The 21,471-nt window shown below is 38.8% G+C and overlaps 1 protein-coding gene across 5 annotated transcripts in view; it reads right to left on the bottom strand.

Annotated features, from left to right (window-relative positions):
- The window catches only part of EPN2 (epsin 2), a 47,498-nt gene that overhangs the window by 18,774 nt on the left and 7,253 nt on the right, over positions 1-21,471 (bottom strand). For 4 of the 5 annotated variants that reach the window (XM_087732853.1, XM_087732852.1, XM_087732856.1 and 1 more), the window contains one exon: positions 6,144-6,917. In XM_087732853.1, coding sequence (XP_087588979.1) covers positions 6,144-6,738 — 595 coding nt within the window. In that variant the 5' untranslated portion in view covers positions 6,739-6,917. Of the gene's footprint in view, positions 1-6,143; positions 6,918-13,253; positions 13,363-21,471 lie in introns of those variants that run through there. The other variant, XM_087732855.1, reaches the window with a different exon arrangement.

Here is a 21,471-nt window from a genome sequence, read left to right as displayed (position 1 = left end):
CTGTTTGTTTGTTTTTAAATGTCACTCTAGACCACGTGATGGCACAGAGTGCCAGGGAAATAAGCCCCAGCTTTATAATTTGCAGGTGGCACTCTTAAGAACAGAATTCATTTCTTAGTCACTCTTGTTTGAAAAGAAAAGCAGCTTCCTCATTCAATCAGTACGCCTACAAAGGTAGACAAAACCAAGGCTGACTTGAAAAATTAGAATAACATCAAGGTAAGAACTTTGAAACCGATAGCAATTCACTTGGGAACCAAGCGGAGATCCCGTTTGTTAGTCTTCAAATGAAAGGCTATTCAAATAAAGATGGGATACTTTCAAAAAGGCAATCTAACCTCTCAAATTATGAAAGGGCATATGCAAACTGCTTAATCTAGAAGGAATTGTGTAATCCACATTTCCATTAGGAATTAAAGAGATCTTTCAAATACAAGAAGAGAATTAATAGCACCTATTAATGCGACAAGGTGGAGCTGATCAGCCATACTGCATGGTTTCTAATTGCACTGAAGCAGAGCACTTTTGAAATTAATTTAATACTGAACAAGTCCTTAAGGCTTGTTTTGGTTAAAGAGTATTTTTTCTCTCAGGTGATCCTGACACTCATTTTAATAGACATAGTTAGATAATTTCTTGCAACTACAGAAGCCTGGTTACACCAATGGCATCTCCCACCTTTACTTAGAGCACCAGAAAAAGAAAAGTATGATGAAAGGATTAAAGCAAGTCCTCAAGTGACATCTGACAGATAACACAGGAGTCTATCAAATTCCTTCAACACCTCAAACTACAGAAATTATCCATGCAGCTCATCCAGATTCACTGCTGGATGATACACCCTGACTAAGATGGAAAGCCAGAATGTATTCCAACCTGCAAAGATGCTGAAAAGATTATTAAAAAAACCTTCAAAAAAAGCAGCTTTCTGAATTTCCTATAGTGTCAAACCCAAATTCCTCTGAGTTATCTTCTACTCCAAGCAAAAGGGGAGACAAAGCTGAAATAGATGAGCTGATGCTTCACAAAACTGTTTTTAAATAATAAGTCAACTTAATGTGAATAATCACTGGAAATATTAAAACTTCTTATTTCAGCTAAAGAAAATTGCTCCCAAAATCTTTACAGGTAAGGTTAACAGACTTGGCATTTCATAAGATCCATAAAAGCCCTTTTCAGTCCATCTTCCACCAACCTTTTATCAAATAGGCTGTATGTATAATGAATCTGATTTCTCAGCCAAGCGGCCTACCTCCAGGCAAAGTGCTCCTCTAAAATCAGGTCACACTGTGCACGTTGCGTTGTTCCCTACTCTGCGCATTTGTGTAAATGAAATCAGGACGTTAAAACACACACCAGTCTTGCTCTGCCAACATTTCCAAGTGCAACCCAAATCCAAGGCAGCAGATGGCCAAAGAAAAGGACATGCATACAATCCAAAATAAGACAGGTAGGTCCTGGTTTAGGCATAACAGGATTGGACCTCTTTAAAAAAGTGGGTCTTCAGTAAACTTGGTTTTAAAACACGAAGGCCGTACAAGGAGAGGACCAGCATTTTCCAGGGATCCTTCGAAGTTGAAACTAATTCAAACACACTATCTTCTGGGGGCAGGGGTGCCAAGGAATTGGCTTTGTCAGTCACTTTCCTCCAGGTAGAGTACTTTTCCATCATTTCTCTGACTCTTGTACCCACCCCAGCCACAAGGACTGTAGCAGCAGACTACACTGCTTGCTTCCTGAGCAGCCACAGCACAACTGTGACAACCCGGATAGGTCTGCTAAAGACAACATAACTAACCTGCTCCCATGGTGGTTGAGAAAGAGCAAGGTAATCTGAGTCCCTACACTCCTGCCCCATCTCCTAAAAGCTTCTGCAGGCCTGAGGTGCTTGAGCACAGCGTTTTGCAGGTACTCTGAACTGTCTTCCACACAGCGCTGACTGTGGGTTACACTTCTGCCATGTTGACGACTCCAGTGCAGCAACAGAGTAATATTCCTGTGTAAGCCTCTGCTGAAAGAATACTTTAAAAAGATAGTTACTAGATGAAGGACTTTATCAAGACTAGTAAACCTTAACAAAAGCACTCCCAGGCTTGAAACAGCATCATAGTTCAGACTTGGAGGTCTGTATTAAGAACACCCTACTTTTCCCCATGCAGCCATAAATCTAGAATCCTATTTAAGTGGTCATTGGCAGCTGTAGATGAAACAAGGCTAGGAACAAGGGGCTGAAGTTTTCAAAACTGGGTGACTACTGTCTAGCACAAAGACAATGTTTAGGCACAAAACCAGATTAGGGGTGGGAAACTATTGCTCCAAGAAATTTCAAATATTGACCTCATATTGCTTCCTCTCCCCAGTAAGTTTAGTTTCAGCACTACACAAGAACATTCGCTTAACGTGAAATAAAACCTGATATCAGATTTCATGCAACTCCATACAATTTACACATTTTCCAAAATAAATAAAAAAACTTTTATGTGTTTTGTCATGTAATATTTAATAGCTCCTAATCTGAACATTAATTGCCCCGGCTTAAAGCTGGAAGATAGCCAGTTGTCTCCAGTATGTCACAAATTGTTGACAAGATGGAGGTTGGGAGGAGCTTTATTTTTGCTTTTAGCTTTACAGCATCTTTCTCGGCTTCCATTTACAGATTACAAGACTAGATATCAAAAATATACTAATACTTTTAGAAATGTTTGTTTGCATCACGAGTCGGTAATATTCACATGCCGTAATGTACTCTCTAAAATTATACAAGCTTTACAGCACAGAGATCTTCAGGGCCAACAGAGTCATTAAGGCAAAGCTTTGGGAGAAAGGATTTTATTAAAAACTATCATGCTTCACTATTTCACTTTCCACAGTTCCTAAAGGATTGTTAGAGATGAGATGAAAATATCTGCAAGGAAATGGGGAAAATGTCCTTATTCACCAGTGTCTTGCTTGCAGCAGTGAGGGACTATGATATATCAGTCAAGAGATCCTTTTCCATCTTGAATTCTCTCACACTATACAGGCTATCAACACTGCTTTTATTTTTTCATAAAGGATAAATTTGGGACACAAAGACCAGCAACTCTACAAGAAAAACCTTTCTGGCTCAACATCAAATACAAAAACCAATTCTTACATGCGCTCTCAGATACAAGCCTACACGTATGCTTAAGAAGCTAGAGAAGAGCAGTAGTTTGAACATTGCAGTGTTTACAGTCAATGCTGTACAGTGCAGCTAATCCAACATTCTGAAGAAACTGAACAAAAAAGGGTCCACTGACTTATCCAATATTGCACTTTTAGTAACTGACAGAAGGGGGAAGAGATCCCTCGCGCACAATCCCGACACATTATCCACTCGAAGTTACTTGTTCCCCTAGTGATCTGTCCTGGAGAAACTATTACGCTCTTTCAGCCAGCTTGGGCTTCTTTTCTTCTGCAAGAAAGTATCAAAAATGAGGAGATTTTATATCCAAACACAATCTTTTAAAGTAAGAAGAACGCGTTCTGAAAATCTGCAATCCCCACCCATTGTGCTAGCAAGGAACAGAAGTAATTGGCACTAGGAGATGAAACATTTCATTTAGCTATGTTGGTAAAAAGGCTGTTACACTCTCCCAAACTTTATTTATATTTGAATGTTAATAAGACATGCTAAATACTTAGCGAAGAGGGTGGGTGTACATTTTTAGTAGGCAAATCTCATGCTATAGATTGCAAATCTAAATGCCTCTGATCTCCTCTTCAAAGGCTCAGAGGAATGAAAGACAATTCTACCAGAATATACAGTACAGCAACCGCATCTTAAAACTGTTATAAGGAGAGTATTTCCCAGGAGTTAAGCATAACTTAATTCCTTTTACATACTTTTGTTCTGAAAATATGGATTCAGTAAAGAAGCGTATTGCTATAGAATAAAAGAAAACATGATGGATACAATCTCTTTCACTTTAAATAATGAAAAACATCTTTTCCATTAAATTTAGAAGGCACAAGAATAACCCTACATTTATGTAACAGATTAAATGTCTGGATTTTGATGAAACTCCTTCCTCATTTCCTAGGATAAAGGACAAAGCTCTACACAAAGTTTTCCATTATCGGAAGCACTTAGCACAGCTGTTTTGTATGGTGCTGGTTTGCTTTGCTATACTCAGTTAAACCATACAAGAAACATACTAAAACTTCAGAAGATACAGATCATAAAAACTAACAACCATCTGTACTTTTGCTGATAGATAATTAAGTCCAGGAGAGTCTACAACAGCAGAACCACCTAAAGGAAAGGGGAAAAAAAAAAAAAAAAAAAAAAAAAAAAAAAGCCTGAGATTTCTAAAGCCTCTTAGGTACATGCTTATGGGGGAGGAGAAAAAAAGATTAAGAAATCATTACCTCAAAAGCAATCCGCAAAGAGAGACATACAGCAAAGTCATATGCAGGCAAATGAGAGTACCCAGTAAATCAACACTGTGTACTGAAAGAATAACCAACCTCGCTCCTTGACATCTAGTCCCCCATCAAAATTCTTAACATGTCCAAGGAACAACAATTCAGAAACACACTCCGCATTGCTCAGTCCTTGCTGTGAGAAATAGTTTGAAGCCTCTGGTAGCATTTAACATGACAAACAATAGTTACGTGCACTAAAGTTAAGAGCTGGTGAAGAAATAGCCCTGTGGAACAAAGCAAAGGTGTGCTCAGCATACCTTAGTGACTCTTATTTCAGTCCATCAGCATAAATTAAAACCAACAATATTTCAAGCTATCTCCTAAATTAAGAATTTTTGTTGTAGTCGACAGATCTACAAACCTCAAAAGAAAAAAATGTTATTGTTGTGATAACAATATACATGTTCTTTAAAAATTCACACTGAATCAATGCTTGAGTACGGTTATTAGAGAAAAATTAAGTGTTTGTTATTCCATGGCTAATTAAGAGACAAGATAAAAATTCTCATACCTGGAAACCTTCATGCACTTTTTTTTGAACCCTGCATCCTAAAAACATTTCCTTTTGGAAAAAAAAAAAATTAAAAATAAAAAATTTCTGCTCTTCTCCATAGCTTTAAATGGACAGAGATTTTCTTCATCCTAGCTTGATTTGTCCTGCTACCTCCCACTGCCTTCCACAGAAAATGTCTGTACATGTCAGGGATACTGACATCATTCACGTATTTACAATTTGAGAAGCGCTTTGGGACACAGGACATGACAAACAAGATTCTTAAAACTGGTGCTCAATCGATTCACCACACTGGCTCAGTTACAGTCCTTCACACACTATAAGCATTCATTTAAAGAAAAGATTTTCCTTCAGAATTAGACCACAACCACTGACATTCCAGCCAAAGCAGCTTTCATCAGATCATTACTTATATTAAGAAGGATTTACTGCCAAATCAGGCCTCTTCCTAACATGACAGGGAGTTCCCCCAAGCAGTGGTATAAAGAATCCATTCTTCCCACATCATTGTATTTTTTTAAAGAATGAAATACAGTATTTAGTACCGATACTTGCATACCAAACGCTGATAGTATAAATAAACACTGACATAGTCAAAGAGTTACTCCTCTAAGAACTGCTGAGCAAGAAATAAAGGAAATTAAATACCAATATCCTTCCTAAAATAAAATAGCAGCAACATAAAGACAGTATCTAGCAAAATGATCCAGGAAATACTCCGCATTTCTAATTTTTTCTTGAATTATACTTAACAAAAAAAACCCTCAACACAACAAATTTTCAAGCACTCCTTTTAAAACTAGAAATAAATAAAACCCATTAAACAATCTCCCTACTGAGACTGGGGGCCTATATTACATCAAACACTGGAACATGTTCACAAAAGCATCTTGACAATGCTACCTTTGGGAACTGACAGTAAACAACTGCTTTTTAAATTGATTTACGTCAACACACACATCCTCTCTGAAACAAACATTTAACCAGTCATTTGAAGAGACATTAGTGCCACTGAGCAGACCTGCAAAGACCCAGCCAGTGCAAAAAGCCCCTTGCAGTCAGCATATTAACCCTCCTAGCAGGCACCATTTACTCTCACGTCTAACAGAAAATCAGAATACAAAATCTTTCGAAAGAAAGGGAAGAGAAACTTCTTTTATGTGTGTTTGCGTGTACTTACAGCCATGGTAAGATGCTGGGGATCCTCCAGACTTTCCATATTCTTGCTCCGAGTAGCTGGTGGATAGGTTTGGCTGACTGGAGCCTCGGCCAAAGGTGATCTGATTGCTACCCACTCCAGTGGCCACCTGAGCCATGCGTTCTTTGGTCTTCAGGGCTTGGGCCCTCTCTGTCTTGAGTCGCTCATCATCCTTCAGAAGAGACACCAGCTGCTTGGATTTCTCCCTCACATTGATGCCCTGGTCTTTACCATCTCGATCAATATACTGAAAATCTTTCAACGTCTGGATAGCAAAAATATTCTCTTTACACTGCTGCGCCACTCTCTCAGAACCAGTTTTAATCAGGTAATCTAACAGAGTAAGGGCCTTGTATACATGTCGCCAGTTCTTGCCATGGTCATTCAGTCGTTTCCAGATCATGCTCATAATTTCAGAAAAGGCCACAACATTGTAAGTCAGATCTGCTATTTCAGTCATTAATGAACTGGAGGGACCCCAGGGGTCATTAGAGGTTGCTTCTCGAACTTTTATTTCGGCCTCTGAGTAATTGTTCACAATGTTCTTCATCTGCCGTCTAATAGACGAAGTCGTCATTTTTATTTCCCTTTTTAACAAGACAGATTCCAGAACACAAATAAAAAAGGGCTATATCTGCTCGTCTATGAACGTTTCTGAACTGTGAAGGCTCCGTATCAGTGGCTTATTTGTAACACGTTCCACTACAATCATTTCCTCTCTTCAAGAGAATGACACGAGAAAATGAAAATCATGACCTGAGTAAGGAAAGAAAACAAAGCACGTCAGTTGTGTCTTTAATTATTCCTACATAGAAAGCCATCTACATACACTTTTGAGAAATTTTGCTAGAGTTCACTGATGAATTTTCTCCCTGAATTTCTTCAGGACATCTGATTTTGAAAATAACTTGCTCTTCTCACAAGTAATATTAAAATCTGAAGTTCAAAAACCTGAACTGCTGAACAAGACAAAAGCAATAAGATGTCCATGCTGACGCAAATGCAAAATTTTAAAAGCAAAACAGAAACAAAGTCCAAGAAATTACTTACAGATTTCGTTTCCAACAAGGCAAAACCTACCTAGAATTTTTAATTACAGAAATTACAATGCTAGCTGGGAGAGCTGAGATGAAACTACATTAGAAATTCCATGCTTAGCAGCCATTAGCTTGCCTCTAACAGCTGACAACTGCAGTCCGCTACCATTGCTGTAGGAATCTGCGTACTGAGAGAATAAGCAAACTTCCTAAAAATTAACCAAGTTTTTTCTGAAACCGCAGGTAAGTTTAAAGCACGCTCAATTTCAGGGCACAGATCTTGAACACTGCTCTGCATTCAGTTGAGGCCTAGGAAAGAGAAATGAGCACCAGAACGACGCACTCCAACTCAAGGTGACCTTTAATGCTAAGCAGATTAGAGGGGAATTTGTTTTTTTCAAAATGCATTTACTTTGTACATTTGACAACACTCATCAGATCTACGGTTTCTGCTCCGTGTGTCTTTCACATAGCACAGAAGAATTTTTAATTAAATAAAAATGGAATTGTAAAACCAAAGTGACTGGCAAGAAAACCCAAGGACAAGCTCCGGAGCTGGAAAGCTGTTTCAGTTATTTATTTAAGGTCACTGTTTCACATAAACAGAGGTCTATTAAGCTTTAGAATACACTACTTAAGTAAACCGGCAGATTTTGCTGTTACATTAACACAGTTAGAATAGTCTTTGATATTCACCAGTTGCACGAACACTAAGCATTGATTCTGTAATGGAACTTGCCACATTAATAGAGTTTGCACATTCAAGATGTCCTCTAATAACATTTCTCCAAACACTCCGAAGAAGCAACAGTATCACTTACAAAAGACAAGGGAGAGAAGTAAACCACAGATTTCAAGGCTAACATTGTTATCATTCTTCAAATTACTATTGTGCCATTTAGAATGAAAGCAGAATTAAGCGTCAACTTGGACAACACGCAGCTCTATGACAACTTTCTCAGAATAAAGGCATATAACCTTCCTAGAAAACCATTCTGGGCAAGTTAAACTACAACAGAACAGGTCCAATGAGTTACTGTATTTTATCTTGTTCCACTAAAGTTAATTTTTGGCAGAATAAAAAACTATCATCACATCATGGAAAATTAACTTTAAATGAGACCAACACTAAACTTCAGGTAAACTGCATCATCCTGGTGTTCTCCCCAATATTTAAAACCAGATGTAGAAGAATGTCCATCTGTTGTCAGATGGCTAGTAGCAACAGGAATAAAAGGGGGCATCTTCTGCTGGGGCATTTGCAGGTTTGTGAATTATAAATCCAGCATTTGAAAAGTATCCTATATAAATATTCCCAGGTGCTCATGACTGCTGCTTCACTCCAAAAGTTAATGTTGTCCAAATCTGCTGGCTCACCTGCCCCTGTCATCCCTCTTTAATGCATTAACCTCAAAGATGAGTCACCAATAAATAAAATTAAAAAAAAAAAAAAAACACCACCACAACACACACACACCTTATTTAACCTAAACCATTTATTTTTGTCAGTAATAGATTAAGGCAAATTCACAGACAAAGCTGAAACAAGTTATCCAAGGAGGTGGCAGCATCTGGTAGAAAGATGGTCACAAAGAACTAATAACAGACTCCAGGCAATAGCTTCTTTAGCTGGCAAAACTAGAGCCAGCAGAGGATACAAGTGCCAGCATAATCATGAACACAACTATACTGATGATATGGATCCTAGATCAGAAGAATACAAACCCCCATAAGGGCTGAGCTTGTGACTCAACCAGAAGAGCAGTAAACATGAAAAATTAAAAACATGAGAACTATGAAACCTCTTAAACCAGATAAAAAGTCTACCAAGCCCAACAGCCTCAGACAGAAATCCTCATGTAAAGAGTATGAGAAAAACACATATATATTCCCTTGCCTTATATTAGCAGCAGCTTAGGCATCTTAGATGCAACCTGTGGTGGAGGCTCTACCAGCCAGCAACAGGAACACCGTGCCTCTACCAACCTCTTTTCTAAAGCCACTTGTATTTCCCATTTCACCCTCACCAAGTACGCAACAGCAGTGCAGTGTCCACCCTACACGAACAAGTACTTCAGCTTATTTTAAACTTGGACATTTTTTCCCCAAGCTGTGGATAGGGGGCATGCTTTTTAAGAAAGAACAAGTCACCTTCGGCTCCTTTATGTCCCTCATGATTTTATAGAAATTGGCCATCTCCTTCCGAACTGAGGATCTTGTGAAATTCAGTCCCTCTATTTAAAAGCTGCTCCATATCTCCAGTCATCCTTGATGTCTTTCCATGCACCTATTACACTTCCATTTCTTGAGATATACACAGTTTCAAGCACGCTACATTTTGGGTTTGGCAGTAACAAAAGGTGATACCACAACATAGTCATTAACTGCTTAGGATTTCCCATTCTTTATCAAATACTTTCTAAAAGTTCACTTGCCTTTTGGTAGTTGCACCTCTACTCGTGCACATGAAACCAGGGTCATTTCTACTCCCTGTGCAAATGTGTTGAGACTATTTCATCTGCCATTTTATCACTCAGCAGATCTCAATCTTTCTCCCTTCCTTTCAATTCAAGATTCGTTTCAAATTTGACTAATTTGGTTCAATTTGGCCACCTTATTATTTAGAAACAATCTGGAAAAGGGAGTATTTGCAAGAGCACTGATCTCTGGCAGGACACTTCACTGGGAATAACCCTTCACTGTGAGAACCAACCATTTACTCGTAACCCTGTTTCCTGTCTTTTAACCCGCTGTAAATCTATGAAAAACATTCTTGTCTTATGAGAGTTTTGTTTCTTTAAAGGCCAGGGATGAGAGGCCTTACCAAAATATTTTTAAAAGTCAAGTACACTATACAAGCAAATGCCTCACCTATATGTAGCTCCCCAACCAAAGGGGGGGGGAGGGGGAATTTATAAAAAAAAAAAAGGGAGAAATTTGGTTTATTACTTGTTACAACTTCAAAAGCTTTTGAAAAAATCATTTTAATATCACACATACCTGGAAAGGTAAATTTCAGAGAACATGGGAACACCTACTAGTCCTAAGTAACACCAATTTTGGCCAATGAAATAAGTTCCTGAAGAATTAATCATAATCACAACATAAGCAGGCACACGGGCAATCAGGGTGCAATTTCACAGGCCATCCCAAGCTAACCGTAAGCCAGCACCAAACCCAGTGGCCTCCCAACCCTCCAACCGCTTCCCCTTTCTCTCTCTTGCATCACATCTAGCAATTACACAACAGCAGAGTAAAACTAATCAACTTAAAGTCTTGCAGAAAATTAGCTTTTTAGCACTGGTTTCTTTTGTGTCGAATCAGTGAGCTGATCAGGCTGCACAGTGACATGGTCACAAGCTTTGCTGCAAGGCAGACTGTGAGAAGAGTAAAAACGATCCAATCCTGGCCTCACTTTTGAAGGAGCTGATTAAACATAACAAAGCTGTCAAGCTCCAAAAAACAGCATGAGAAAGTGAAGAGCCTTCATTACTGCCCAACTACACCACACGCACTAGGAACCCATGCACCTGGTTTCAGAGAAGAAACCAAATGAACAAAGGCAGGACCCCAGGCCCTGCTGTGCTCTCCATACAGGCTACAGCTAAATGAAGGAAAAATATTCGTGGTTTTGCTGTAAAGTACGGGCAAGAAGCAGAATAAAAATTATAGCCTCACTGAGTGCAGAAGTGGTTTGGAGAGAACCCCATATTTAGGAAATGCTTAAGTTTCTGTTTAGGATTTATCAGTTCAATTATCAACAAAGCTAAACCCCAAAAGCAAGTGAGCTTGGAGTACATACGTGTGCAGGAGACCCAATTTATGGCAGCCCCATTCCCCAAACTGAAAGCTTTGCCAGGGTGAAGCTTCTGAAGAAGGCTACTAGCAGAGAGTCCTGCTTTGGAAAAACAAATGTAGAGCAAACATTTCTAGAAGAGAACACACTGGATTAAGTTAAATGAGCATTTTTCACTCTTCCAGAAACTTGAAGATTTCACTTGTTATTCTGTAACAGATTTTAAAACCATCAGCCCATTAATGCCGGCATGATTCTTCACCCTCATATCTTTGATTCATGAAAACAAAGTCATTTAATGAGAATTACATTAATGTCTATTTTTTCCATTTCCTGATGGAAAGACATGTTTTCTAATCCTATTCTACTTTTAACCCACTGAAGACAATTTATTCTAAATTTCATTTTACTCTATTAAAAACGCAAAGGATGAATGGGGTGACAAGATAATGGATTTTTTTTATCTCCCTCCCCTCCCCCCAATCTAGTACCAACATTCGAGATAACTATTTTGGCAGTAGCAGTAACCCTCACTGAGAACTCTGTGCGCCTTTCAGTATCTGCTTTACAAACTCTGCTTCTACACCACACAAAGGAAGCATTTTACTTGATTATTACAGGTCATGGAACACCGTAACAGCCTATCTTACGGTTAAAGAGATCAAAAAGCCAAATATCCCTACTGCGTAAATGCAAGAAACCATTTCTAATGCATGATCCAATACTTACATAGAAAGTTTAGATTTTTTTTTCCAGAGACCTCAGTGAATTAACTTCTCACAGCAAACCACAACGAAGTACAATGCACTTGCAACTTCAGCAAAAATCTGGGTTTGCATTTTTAACAGTACAGTTGCAAAGAAAACAGAAAGTAAGACCAGTTGATTAAAGCTGCTATTCCTTGCTAACAACAAGAAAAAGGCAATCAGCTTGAATAGATTTCTTTAAAAGGTTAAGCAGAGAGGGGAAGAGGGAGTTATTAGTCTTGTTCAAGTTTAGGTGAGCCTTCCTCATTTTCTCTCCCTTCCTCATTTTCTCTTTTATACAGAGCTACAGTGTAGCTTCACAACTTCAGATAGAGAGAAAAGGAAACATACAATTCTGTATATGAGAAGGTGAAGCTTACCTGTGCTATCAAGGGTAACCTGAGGGGAATAACCCATTTCCTTTTTCCTATTCCAATAGTTTCATTACACAAATAAGCCTGATGAATTCTCATGGTGCTTTTTTAGATACAATGTGCAGACAGAAAGGAATTCTTGACTGAACTTCTCAACAGCTTTCTCTCACAAGAGATTAAATTCAGTAAATGAAATCTACATCAGGAAACCATCTTTAAATTGCTAAGACTAACACAGAAATGAGGCCAAGCCACAGAGTCTTTAATAAACTTAGTTCAAAGAAACAGCCATACAAATCCATCTATATACAGGCTTTCAGCAGAATCCATTCAGATCTCTGGAACGTAAAACTCAAACCAGGGTTTGTCTGCAGTGATAAAATGCCCTTCGTATCAAGCCTGAAGGTAAATACATACATAGCCCAACTAAGTATGGACCGGAAATATATTAAAAGCCTTTAATATCAAGTAGGCAATACAAAGTGTGAAAATTAACATTAAACATAAGAAGTTTGCCAGAAATTTGTGTAAAATTTTAATTAACTGTATTATAGGCAACACATGTAAGTTATATTAGACATTTACTGTAAGTAACATGCATAAAAAGTGGATTTTTGAAAACAGTTATTAATTCAGTCATTCTGTGATTTCGAGGCAGTCACTACAGACATCTTAATCTACATAAAAAATCCCCTCTTTCATGAAATACATGGAAAGCTAACTACAAGTTCTCATCCAAAGATTCATACTGCAATTACACAAAGAGATTTTTCTGGCCTTCACTAGAAAATACACTCAGACAGCTCAAGCAGGTTCCCTTATTCAGTTCACAGGACATTCCTCAACAGCTATGCTGGCAACCGAGACACCAAAACACTTCAATACTGGGGGCACAGGTGGGCTACCTCAAGCCAGCCAGGCTACTAAACAGCTCTGTATTATGAAAGCACATCCTCAGTATCAAGGGATCCAAACACTACCATCCAGGATATTTGCACCCCACTATAATTTCAAAGGAACGTAAGTGAAAAATAAAGCCTGAATTAAAGAGCCACTAAGAGCCTCTCCTACCCAAGACGTGGTGAAGCAGCTGCTATGAGAAGTTCCAATGTGTCATAAAGCTGAAGAGCGTGCCTTACCTCTGAGGTCTGAATACACACAAACAGCTAGAGATCTGCTCTCCTTGCTATCAGGATGGGACAACAGAGGCAGGCAATCCTCAGGGACCTGTATTCCAGGATCAGTCGGAGAACCCAGGGCCTGGAGAGTGCTTCTTGCCAGTCTGCAAAGAATCAGGCTAAGAGGAAAGCGTTGCCAGATGCTGACTAAGGAAGAAGCTCCCCCAGACAGACACTGAAACCACACCTGCACAGAGCAAGCAGCACACACTCAAACACAACCCCAATCGTAACAATAAGCTTCTATTTAAGGCAAAGAAAAAGGATTCCCATTGCCTGACACTGTAATCCACATCCTAGTTTTCTTGTGATAGCTTGTTATGTGTACAAACCCAATCCACTGTGCTTTTAGAAAGTCTCATTTTCCACAAATAGGAACCAGAAATCTTTGACAAAAAAATTGAGCACAAGCCTTTATTTAAAATTCAGGAATATAATAATCCAGAAAAGATTGCTTATAGCAAAGACATTTTTCTTATACTGGATCCCACATCGCTAGAGAAATTTTCAACCTTAGTTAATTCTCTTTCAGATTTTTTTTTTCCCTATTCATAAATAATTCTTATAGAACAACTGGATGACCAGAGGATATCATTATACTGTCTACGGTATAATATCCTACTGTAATACAAACATTGTTCCCAAAACCAAACAGGAAGAGGGGCAACTGTACATTGTGGTCACTTGGAGAAGAGTACTAAGAGAAGCGGAGAAGCTTGGCACTATACATAAAAGCCAACAAGTAGCACACTTATTAGCTCTCTCTTGCTATTGTACAGCAGAGAAAACAGCAATTCATGGGAATAAAACAGCAAAATGAAGACACTGAAATTACCATCAATGCCCTTCCTCAGCCTTCAAAATTATTTAGGAAATGAGCTACAAATACAGATTGGCAAATGGTTTGAAGAACAGGGTTAACTCCAGAAAAAAGGTTTAATTTCCATTTTTCACAGCTTAAATGCTTGTCTTCTTCAGTGTAATTTCTGAGAAGAGGAAATGGTTCAAAATTAAAAGTTTTGGAAGCTTTCCACTCCCTTTTACAAATGAGAGAACAAGGTCAGCTTTCACAGACAGCAGGTGGCCAAATTATTTCTTTATTTAAAGAGTTAATGCTGAAAGATAATTCTCCTTCAAATTTATGCATATTCATGAATCCCAAGGTTAGATTCTACACTGATTTTACAGTCATGCCTCAGACTCACAAACTAACTCCAGCTTGTACGGACATTTAGCCATCGAATAGATTTACAGACACAAATTTGTTTAAGTTTTCTCAAAGAAAGAAAGATAAGAAAAGACACCTTTTCTTACTACGTGTCTACTTAAATTATCAGGGCAGTATTTGAGCTCAATGGAGAGCTTATCTCATTACTCACAGAGTCTACAGAAAGGGGGGGCAAGGAGCAGAAATCTAACTTTCATCTGGCAGCTGAGAACACGGCAGCACTACCTGGCCACTTTACTTCGGGACCCGCCAAGCCAGAGCTGCTGGTGCTTCGATGTTTGTAGTTGCATTTGACTTTGCAGCCCCTAACACAGCTGGAATTACTGACAGTGTGGGAAGCAGCTGCAAATATGCTCTGAAATGCTGCGAAAGGGGACAGCCTCCGTAACAGCCATGCAGATCACCGCAAATGATCCAAATCCGACCTACACTGAAGATCTAATTTTAGGATTACAAGCTTTAACAACATCTCTGTAAAAATAACACATTCCTCCTTCTATGGCTGGGTCAAGTGTCATTGACAGTACTACCTGCATTTTACACAGCAAATCCCAGTTTGTCTTTCACTAGTAATACAGAAAGTATGGAGTGTGTAATGAATAACAGAATATTGCAGAATTACAAAACAGCATAAGGTCAAGCCATTATGCACTGAACCAGAAATTCTAAATGCAAATTAATCCAACATGGCAGCAAAAATTCCTACCCAAACTCTCAAAAGGAATTTGTTCTCTGGGGATTACCTACTTGAATGAAAGCACTTCATCTTTTCTTTTCACAAATAGAGAAAGAAAAAAAAAAGAAATCACCCAATGTGTGCCTTAACAAAAAAGGTAACAATCTGCAATAAATTCCATTTACCAGGTGTATTTGAGTAGCATTTTCAACTGAATTAAGGACAGTGGGAGACACCTCTCTCCTTCCGCATTTTCATTTTGGAAGGAAGGAAGATATCTGATATTCTTGCCAGAGGATGTGCCTTAGAATCTATTACTAATTAGAAAAGTCCAGCCTTGTCACTTAGGCTGCTTATTGTGTGACAGGCAACTGCCAAAGGGAAGCCATTATATCTTCTCTCCCAACAGCTCAGAGCCCTGATAGATCACCTTGAATGCAGGAGGGACTGCTAATAGTACAACCTAAAACCCTGCAAGACCACAAAATATTAGCTACATTCGTTAAGCCACAGGGTTTTCTTATACAACTGCCATTTTTAAAATTCAAAACTGACAAGAACTACTATATCCATATATATCTGTGCTCATATATCAGACTTGATATTTCAGTAAGATACCTGCTACTTACAATTACCCAACGGTTTCATTAACTAAATTCAGTTTGCACTTTATTACTATGAAGCAGACAACACCATGAGCAGTTTCTCCTATCCACCTACACACCACAGACACGCAACCACATTAATAAATTCAGTAGGCCAAAGGCAAATGCTCATCATGACAAAGATTAGGGGAAAAACAACAGTTTAACTCTCCATGTTACTATTTGCAGAAGCTGAGAGACTAATTAATACTTATACTTTATGACATGAATTTCTAATGAAAAGGATTGTTCCAAGGAACAGTGCAAGATCTTCAAAGCCATACATGTCCATACATCCAAAACACTACTATTTTCTTCAGTTACAGTTGTTAAGTGCACTGGCTGCTAGCACAAACTACAAGCCCGTAAAGAAAACTGAGATTGATTTAATATCCTACCTACATTCATTGATGCCCATGCACAGGATAAAACTTCAAGTGCCATCCCTCACAGCCACCATACTTGCACATTCATCTTGAAAAGTCAACACATGGTCTTAATTCAACTATCATAACTGGCAACAATTAACATAAGGTTATTTTAACGCTCAGACATTAAGCTACATGCAGTTGTATGCTCATGACTAATTAAGTTGCTATAAAATTGCAAAGCAGTAAACGTATCCTAAAATCCTCTATGTACCCCACTGGAGGAACGTTTTGGCCAAAAACCAGGGTTTTACACTAGGCTCTACTGTTCAGCAGTCAGGCTCAGAGAGGAACTGAGGATGTGGCTTCACGTTACACTTTATTCTCAGCTGGCTGAGGGCTGCTACAGAAGGCCACGTCCTGCTCCTACCTGCTCTGCCACCATCACATGCCACCTCCCTGCCCCTCACGCCAGATCTCGAGATAGAATCAGTTCAGCGAGCTGACCTGACAAACCGGGGGAGGCAGCGGGGAGATGGATAGCTGGGTTTTCTGACAGATCAGGTCACCAAACCAATTAATCCCAAGGTCACTCTAATTATTCTAAAGTACACCACAAATACGGGAAGTAACATTCATTTCAACAGCAATCTACAGTTACATTTCACAAGGCAAAAGGTAAAGCTACACCTTGAAAGCTCAAATTGGTGGTAAAGTTAAAGATGATGGTTTAGACCTGGGGCTTGCCTTCAATGGGTAACAGTGCAAGAACTGCAAACAGTGGGCTTTCTGGGAAATCGTATTTTAGCATCTAGCTGCTAGTAACTCACATTCTCTTTGTTTCATGTTGAAGACAGCCACAGAAAAGAAGAAAATTCAGTCCTCTACTCTTTCAAAACTGGCCAGCATCTTAAAATCTTGGCCCTGCCCTTTTTACACACTGATTTTAGCTATCTGTCCTGCAACACTTGCTGTTCAGCCTTCCCTCTTACTCCTCCGTATCTTTTGTCTTTTCATACTGTACACACCACGCAGTTCCCAAAATCTCTTCCAAACAACCCTGCCTCTTTTCTCTCTTCCTAACAGAGCTGTCTAACATACCTAGCATCACTACCTTGGCAGGAAAAGCAATTTCATCCAAAGGAGCGCTGCCAGGCAGAAAGTATGTGCAGCCAGAGGAGAGGGCACAACAACCCTGCCATCAGCAGCCTGGATTTAGACTGGGTTATGCTTACCATGAAATAGCACTCAAAAATACTGCTTGTCACTTTGGTCTACTTCTGTGCTGCCCCATTTCCTGATTTTGAGCTATATTCTTAAGTTCATCTTTGATGGAAGTGAATCACTAGAAGACCAAAAAAAAACCCCACCCAGAACATTTGATATAATGATTTCCCTCATTATGCTACTTAAAACTTTCCAATTCCTTCATTCAGGCACTAATAAGAATCATCCCTATTCACAAATGCAAAGATTTGTTATTATTTTGTTGATTTTTGTGGAATTAGGAAAAAAAAAAATCTGGCTTGAAGATGCCAGTGAATCCCACATTCTCCCATGCAGATATACAGATATTTTCAGCTGTCATCGTAAAAATTCCTCAAGCTTTCTGAATCTATCCTTCAGCAGTAATATTCTACGTACTCTCTTACCTATTCTGGATATTTAGACAGAAAATTATTTGAGTGGGAGTTAGCTTGCTCTTCTCAAAGAGGATGACAAAGACTTGTTACTAAAAGGCATCTGTGCCTGTTCCATTATTAAAGGTCATCTTCTTCCAGTCGGCTCTTGCAGAGAACATGTTATACTCTCTTAGCTTTGATACTCTGCAACCAGCAACTCTGTATGTGTCCTCAGGACTCCACATACCCTGTAAGGAGTCCAAACATAGAAGACAATACCTACCACGTGTAATCCAAAACTCAAGCCTCCGATATTTCTGAAGCAGCTGATTATAGCTTGGGACATGCAAAAAAAAAAAAAGGCAAGTAAATCCCCTGTGTAGCACTACTACTACCTGTACCTCCCATAGCTGCCTGGTATTCCTGCACTGTTGATTATTCTTTTAACCACTGTTCTAAGGCAAGTCATTAAAACTTTCTCTCTCTTTAGATTTATAAACTGAACAAGTAAGTGACTTAAAAACTCACCCATTCCAGAGCATTCCATCTAGTCCAAATGTACAGATGAAATTCTGGCCCATTAACATCCATCAGCTAACAGAAGGGTAGTGAATTCATCAATATTGCTAAAATGCGTGGGTACGGTATCATGCTGAATCATTTAGTAACTACATTTGCAGCATGAAGAGCTCAAACAACCCGCCTTACACTGTCAGCAACCATCTTCCTGAAGGAGGAAAAATGAATGTATTAAGATCACCCTCAATTTTGTTATCCCTCTTGACAAGGTTGGTAGTGTCTCTACACACCAGTATTTGCATGCCAATCAAATAACGTCTGATGTTGCTCCCCTCTGGACATCATCTTCCCCAGCCAAGCCACCTGCACACTTGCAAAAGCTTTCATTGCTCATTTTTCTGCAAACAACACAAGGACCTGGCTTTTCACAGCTTGTTAACATCCAGGTGAAACACATTAAGTCTTACATTGAGTTTTCACTTTGCAAAGAACCCAAAAAACCCACACATTTTTCCTTCAAGGCCAGGCTACTGCAATTGTTACAGTGCCACAGGCTTGACTCCAATATTTTCTTTGTTATCTATTTACAAAGTTGTGGAGGGACCATCTTCTTACTCCAGCAAGAAGTCTTCCTAACAGTGGAAAGTTCTAAACATACGAAAAGCTAAAAACTACCAAAATCAGTCAGTCTTAAGAGAAAATACATTACGAACTAACATGAAAGTGTAACTACCAAAAAAAGCCCACACCTGTGGCTGGGACTACAGGCAGCGTGTCAGGGGGTAAAGGAGGAGGGAAGAAACCATATTATGGAGTACGATGGTATTAAGTTATTGTTCTCATAACGGTGAAAGGAAAAGGTATTTATTCTTTAAAAAAAAAAAAGAAAATCAGACTTAATAATATAAAGAAACAAAATTATCCTTAAAGTGTAGATCAGAAACTACTTCGCTTGTTTTGCCTTGTTCGGGTATGCTAAGTCTGGTCTTCTCTGCTTCACTGCAGTTTTAAAAATTATAGTAAGTACATTGCACTTTTGTTTACACTTTCAGTTATAATGGTATCTACTCTAAGTCCAAGAATAAAAAGGTTTTTGTTAAGGTAGCCTTTATAAACCGAGTACAATTAATTCAATTCTCAATACCTTAGCTTCCTTAATATAGATAATGTCTTAGAATACATACACTTACACATGTGTCTACATATCCTTAACTCCCACGGCTTAATTCAATTAATACTATTAAATCTTTAATGCTTAGCTTCAAAGGCTTTTTTTAATTTTTAATAGCTCTCATAGGTTAGCATGAATGTTTTAAGTCTTTCTACTATATTTTAAATAAACTCCTCTTTTCTTTCCACTTTGATGTTTGCCTTTCTGACAACCCTCTACTCTGTGAAGCTCCTGGAACTTTGTTTTCTGTGAAACGATGACATTACAAACTCAGAAAGATATGTTAATCACTGAGCTGTAATCAGGGATTTTTTCCTCTCACCTGCCCTCTGGGCTGGGAGTTGGCAATAGAACCGCTTTAATCAAAACAATGTAGAAACCCACGAGGAGAGAGGATGCAACCAGGAGGGAGGGGGCTCTTATTTGCATCTGTTTAGCAGGCAAGCAGCAGGCGGGGCTTAGTTCTCTTTTACTCTGGTTTCCCATGAAAGGAGAAAATGCAAAAGTCACCATATTTTATTAAAATAGTTACAATAGGAGTTTTGACAAAAGACTACTCTGGCTTCAGGGAAGCACGAGCCTCATAACATTTAAAAACACATCCGTTTCACATGTTTGACAGGCACTGAATGTGTTTTTAATTGTAAAGCTTTGCCTGTACCAACAGCATTACCATTATAGATTTGATCAGCTCAAGCTCCAGTTTATACACACATGCATCTACACAGACACACAGACATATATATGTAATTTACCAGTTCTGCTACCTGGTAAAAATCCCACTGTGAGCACATTGTTTTAATACCAAGGTAACGTACACCAGTTTCTCCCGTTCTCTTACTCTCACTACCTCCAACCCCTACCCACCTTCCACTGCTCAATTTCTAAACTTTGCATTTGTGAGACAAAAGAGACAAAGTTTCAATGGCATATTTCAGGCTTTTCTATAAAGCATAAACTAAAAAAAGAAAAAAAAAAGGGGGGGGGGGAAAGAAAAACAAGCACAGACTTTCCTCCTCCTTTATTTTTCTTCTGAATAAGAAAAAGAAATCCCTTCTTAAAATAAAACTAAAAATCAGCATTTCCAGTGACAGGAAAAGGCACTATAGTATTATATACACTATCCAAGCTGACCAAAAAAAAAAAAAAAAAAAGATTAAAAATCTGGCTCTGTCCCAAGGCATCCAGACACAATTTTGTGCTGGCACGTACATAACAAAAATATTTCTGCATTCAGGATGTTCAAGCATGTTTCCTGCATTTACACCTGGAAAGCTAACTACTAGCAAATGATGTGCCCTGTTCAGCACCGACTGTAAGTAAATGACCAGTCCCAGATCAACAGATCCCTCGCGCGTTTAAAGTGAAATACGTGCTTACATACTTTGCTTGATCTAGACCATAAACCGCAGAACAGAAAACCCCTCCTAAAGCATATTAAAAACAGTAGAATGGAGACAACCTACAAAGCCACCCTGCTGTTCTTCACCTCTTCGACATTTCCACAGCCTGCAACGTGAGCAGTGAGCTCCCACCATGCAGAGCACTCCCCAGCGCTACGCACCTTCACTTATGTAATGTTCTGTCCTTTAAAGCCGATGTAAATACTCTCTTGGAGGCATCATATGTTCATATTATTGTGAAATTAAATATATGCAGACACTGTTAGTTGGCAGATAGACACCAAAATGTCAATTATACTATTCAGTGTGCTTAAACCAGCAGGCTAGGCAAAAGGAGATTATTCACTAGGTAGCCAAACGTAAAAAAAAGCCAGACATTTCAGTCTGTCTCAGTGTTTCACAAAGGGGTCAGCGATTTGTAAGTTTTAAATGCAACACTTAAGCAGTTTTGCAGACTAAAAATCCCTCACATCCTTTGATGATATACCTCAGTGCTTCTCTGCAATAAAACAGTTTAAAAGTGATTTTGCTGTCACACAACCTTTTAT

This window comes from Nipponia nippon, unplaced genomic scaffold, assembly GCF_047370975.1.
Source record: "Nipponia nippon isolate SJK-2023a ecotype South Korea unplaced genomic scaffold, ASM4737097v1 scaffold_5, whole genome shotgun sequence".
Taxonomy (NCBI): domain Eukaryota; kingdom Metazoa; phylum Chordata; class Aves; order Pelecaniformes; family Threskiornithidae; genus Nipponia; species Nipponia nippon.
Note: the sequence above shows the minus strand (reverse complement) of the source record. Positions and strands in the feature narration are given on the sequence as shown.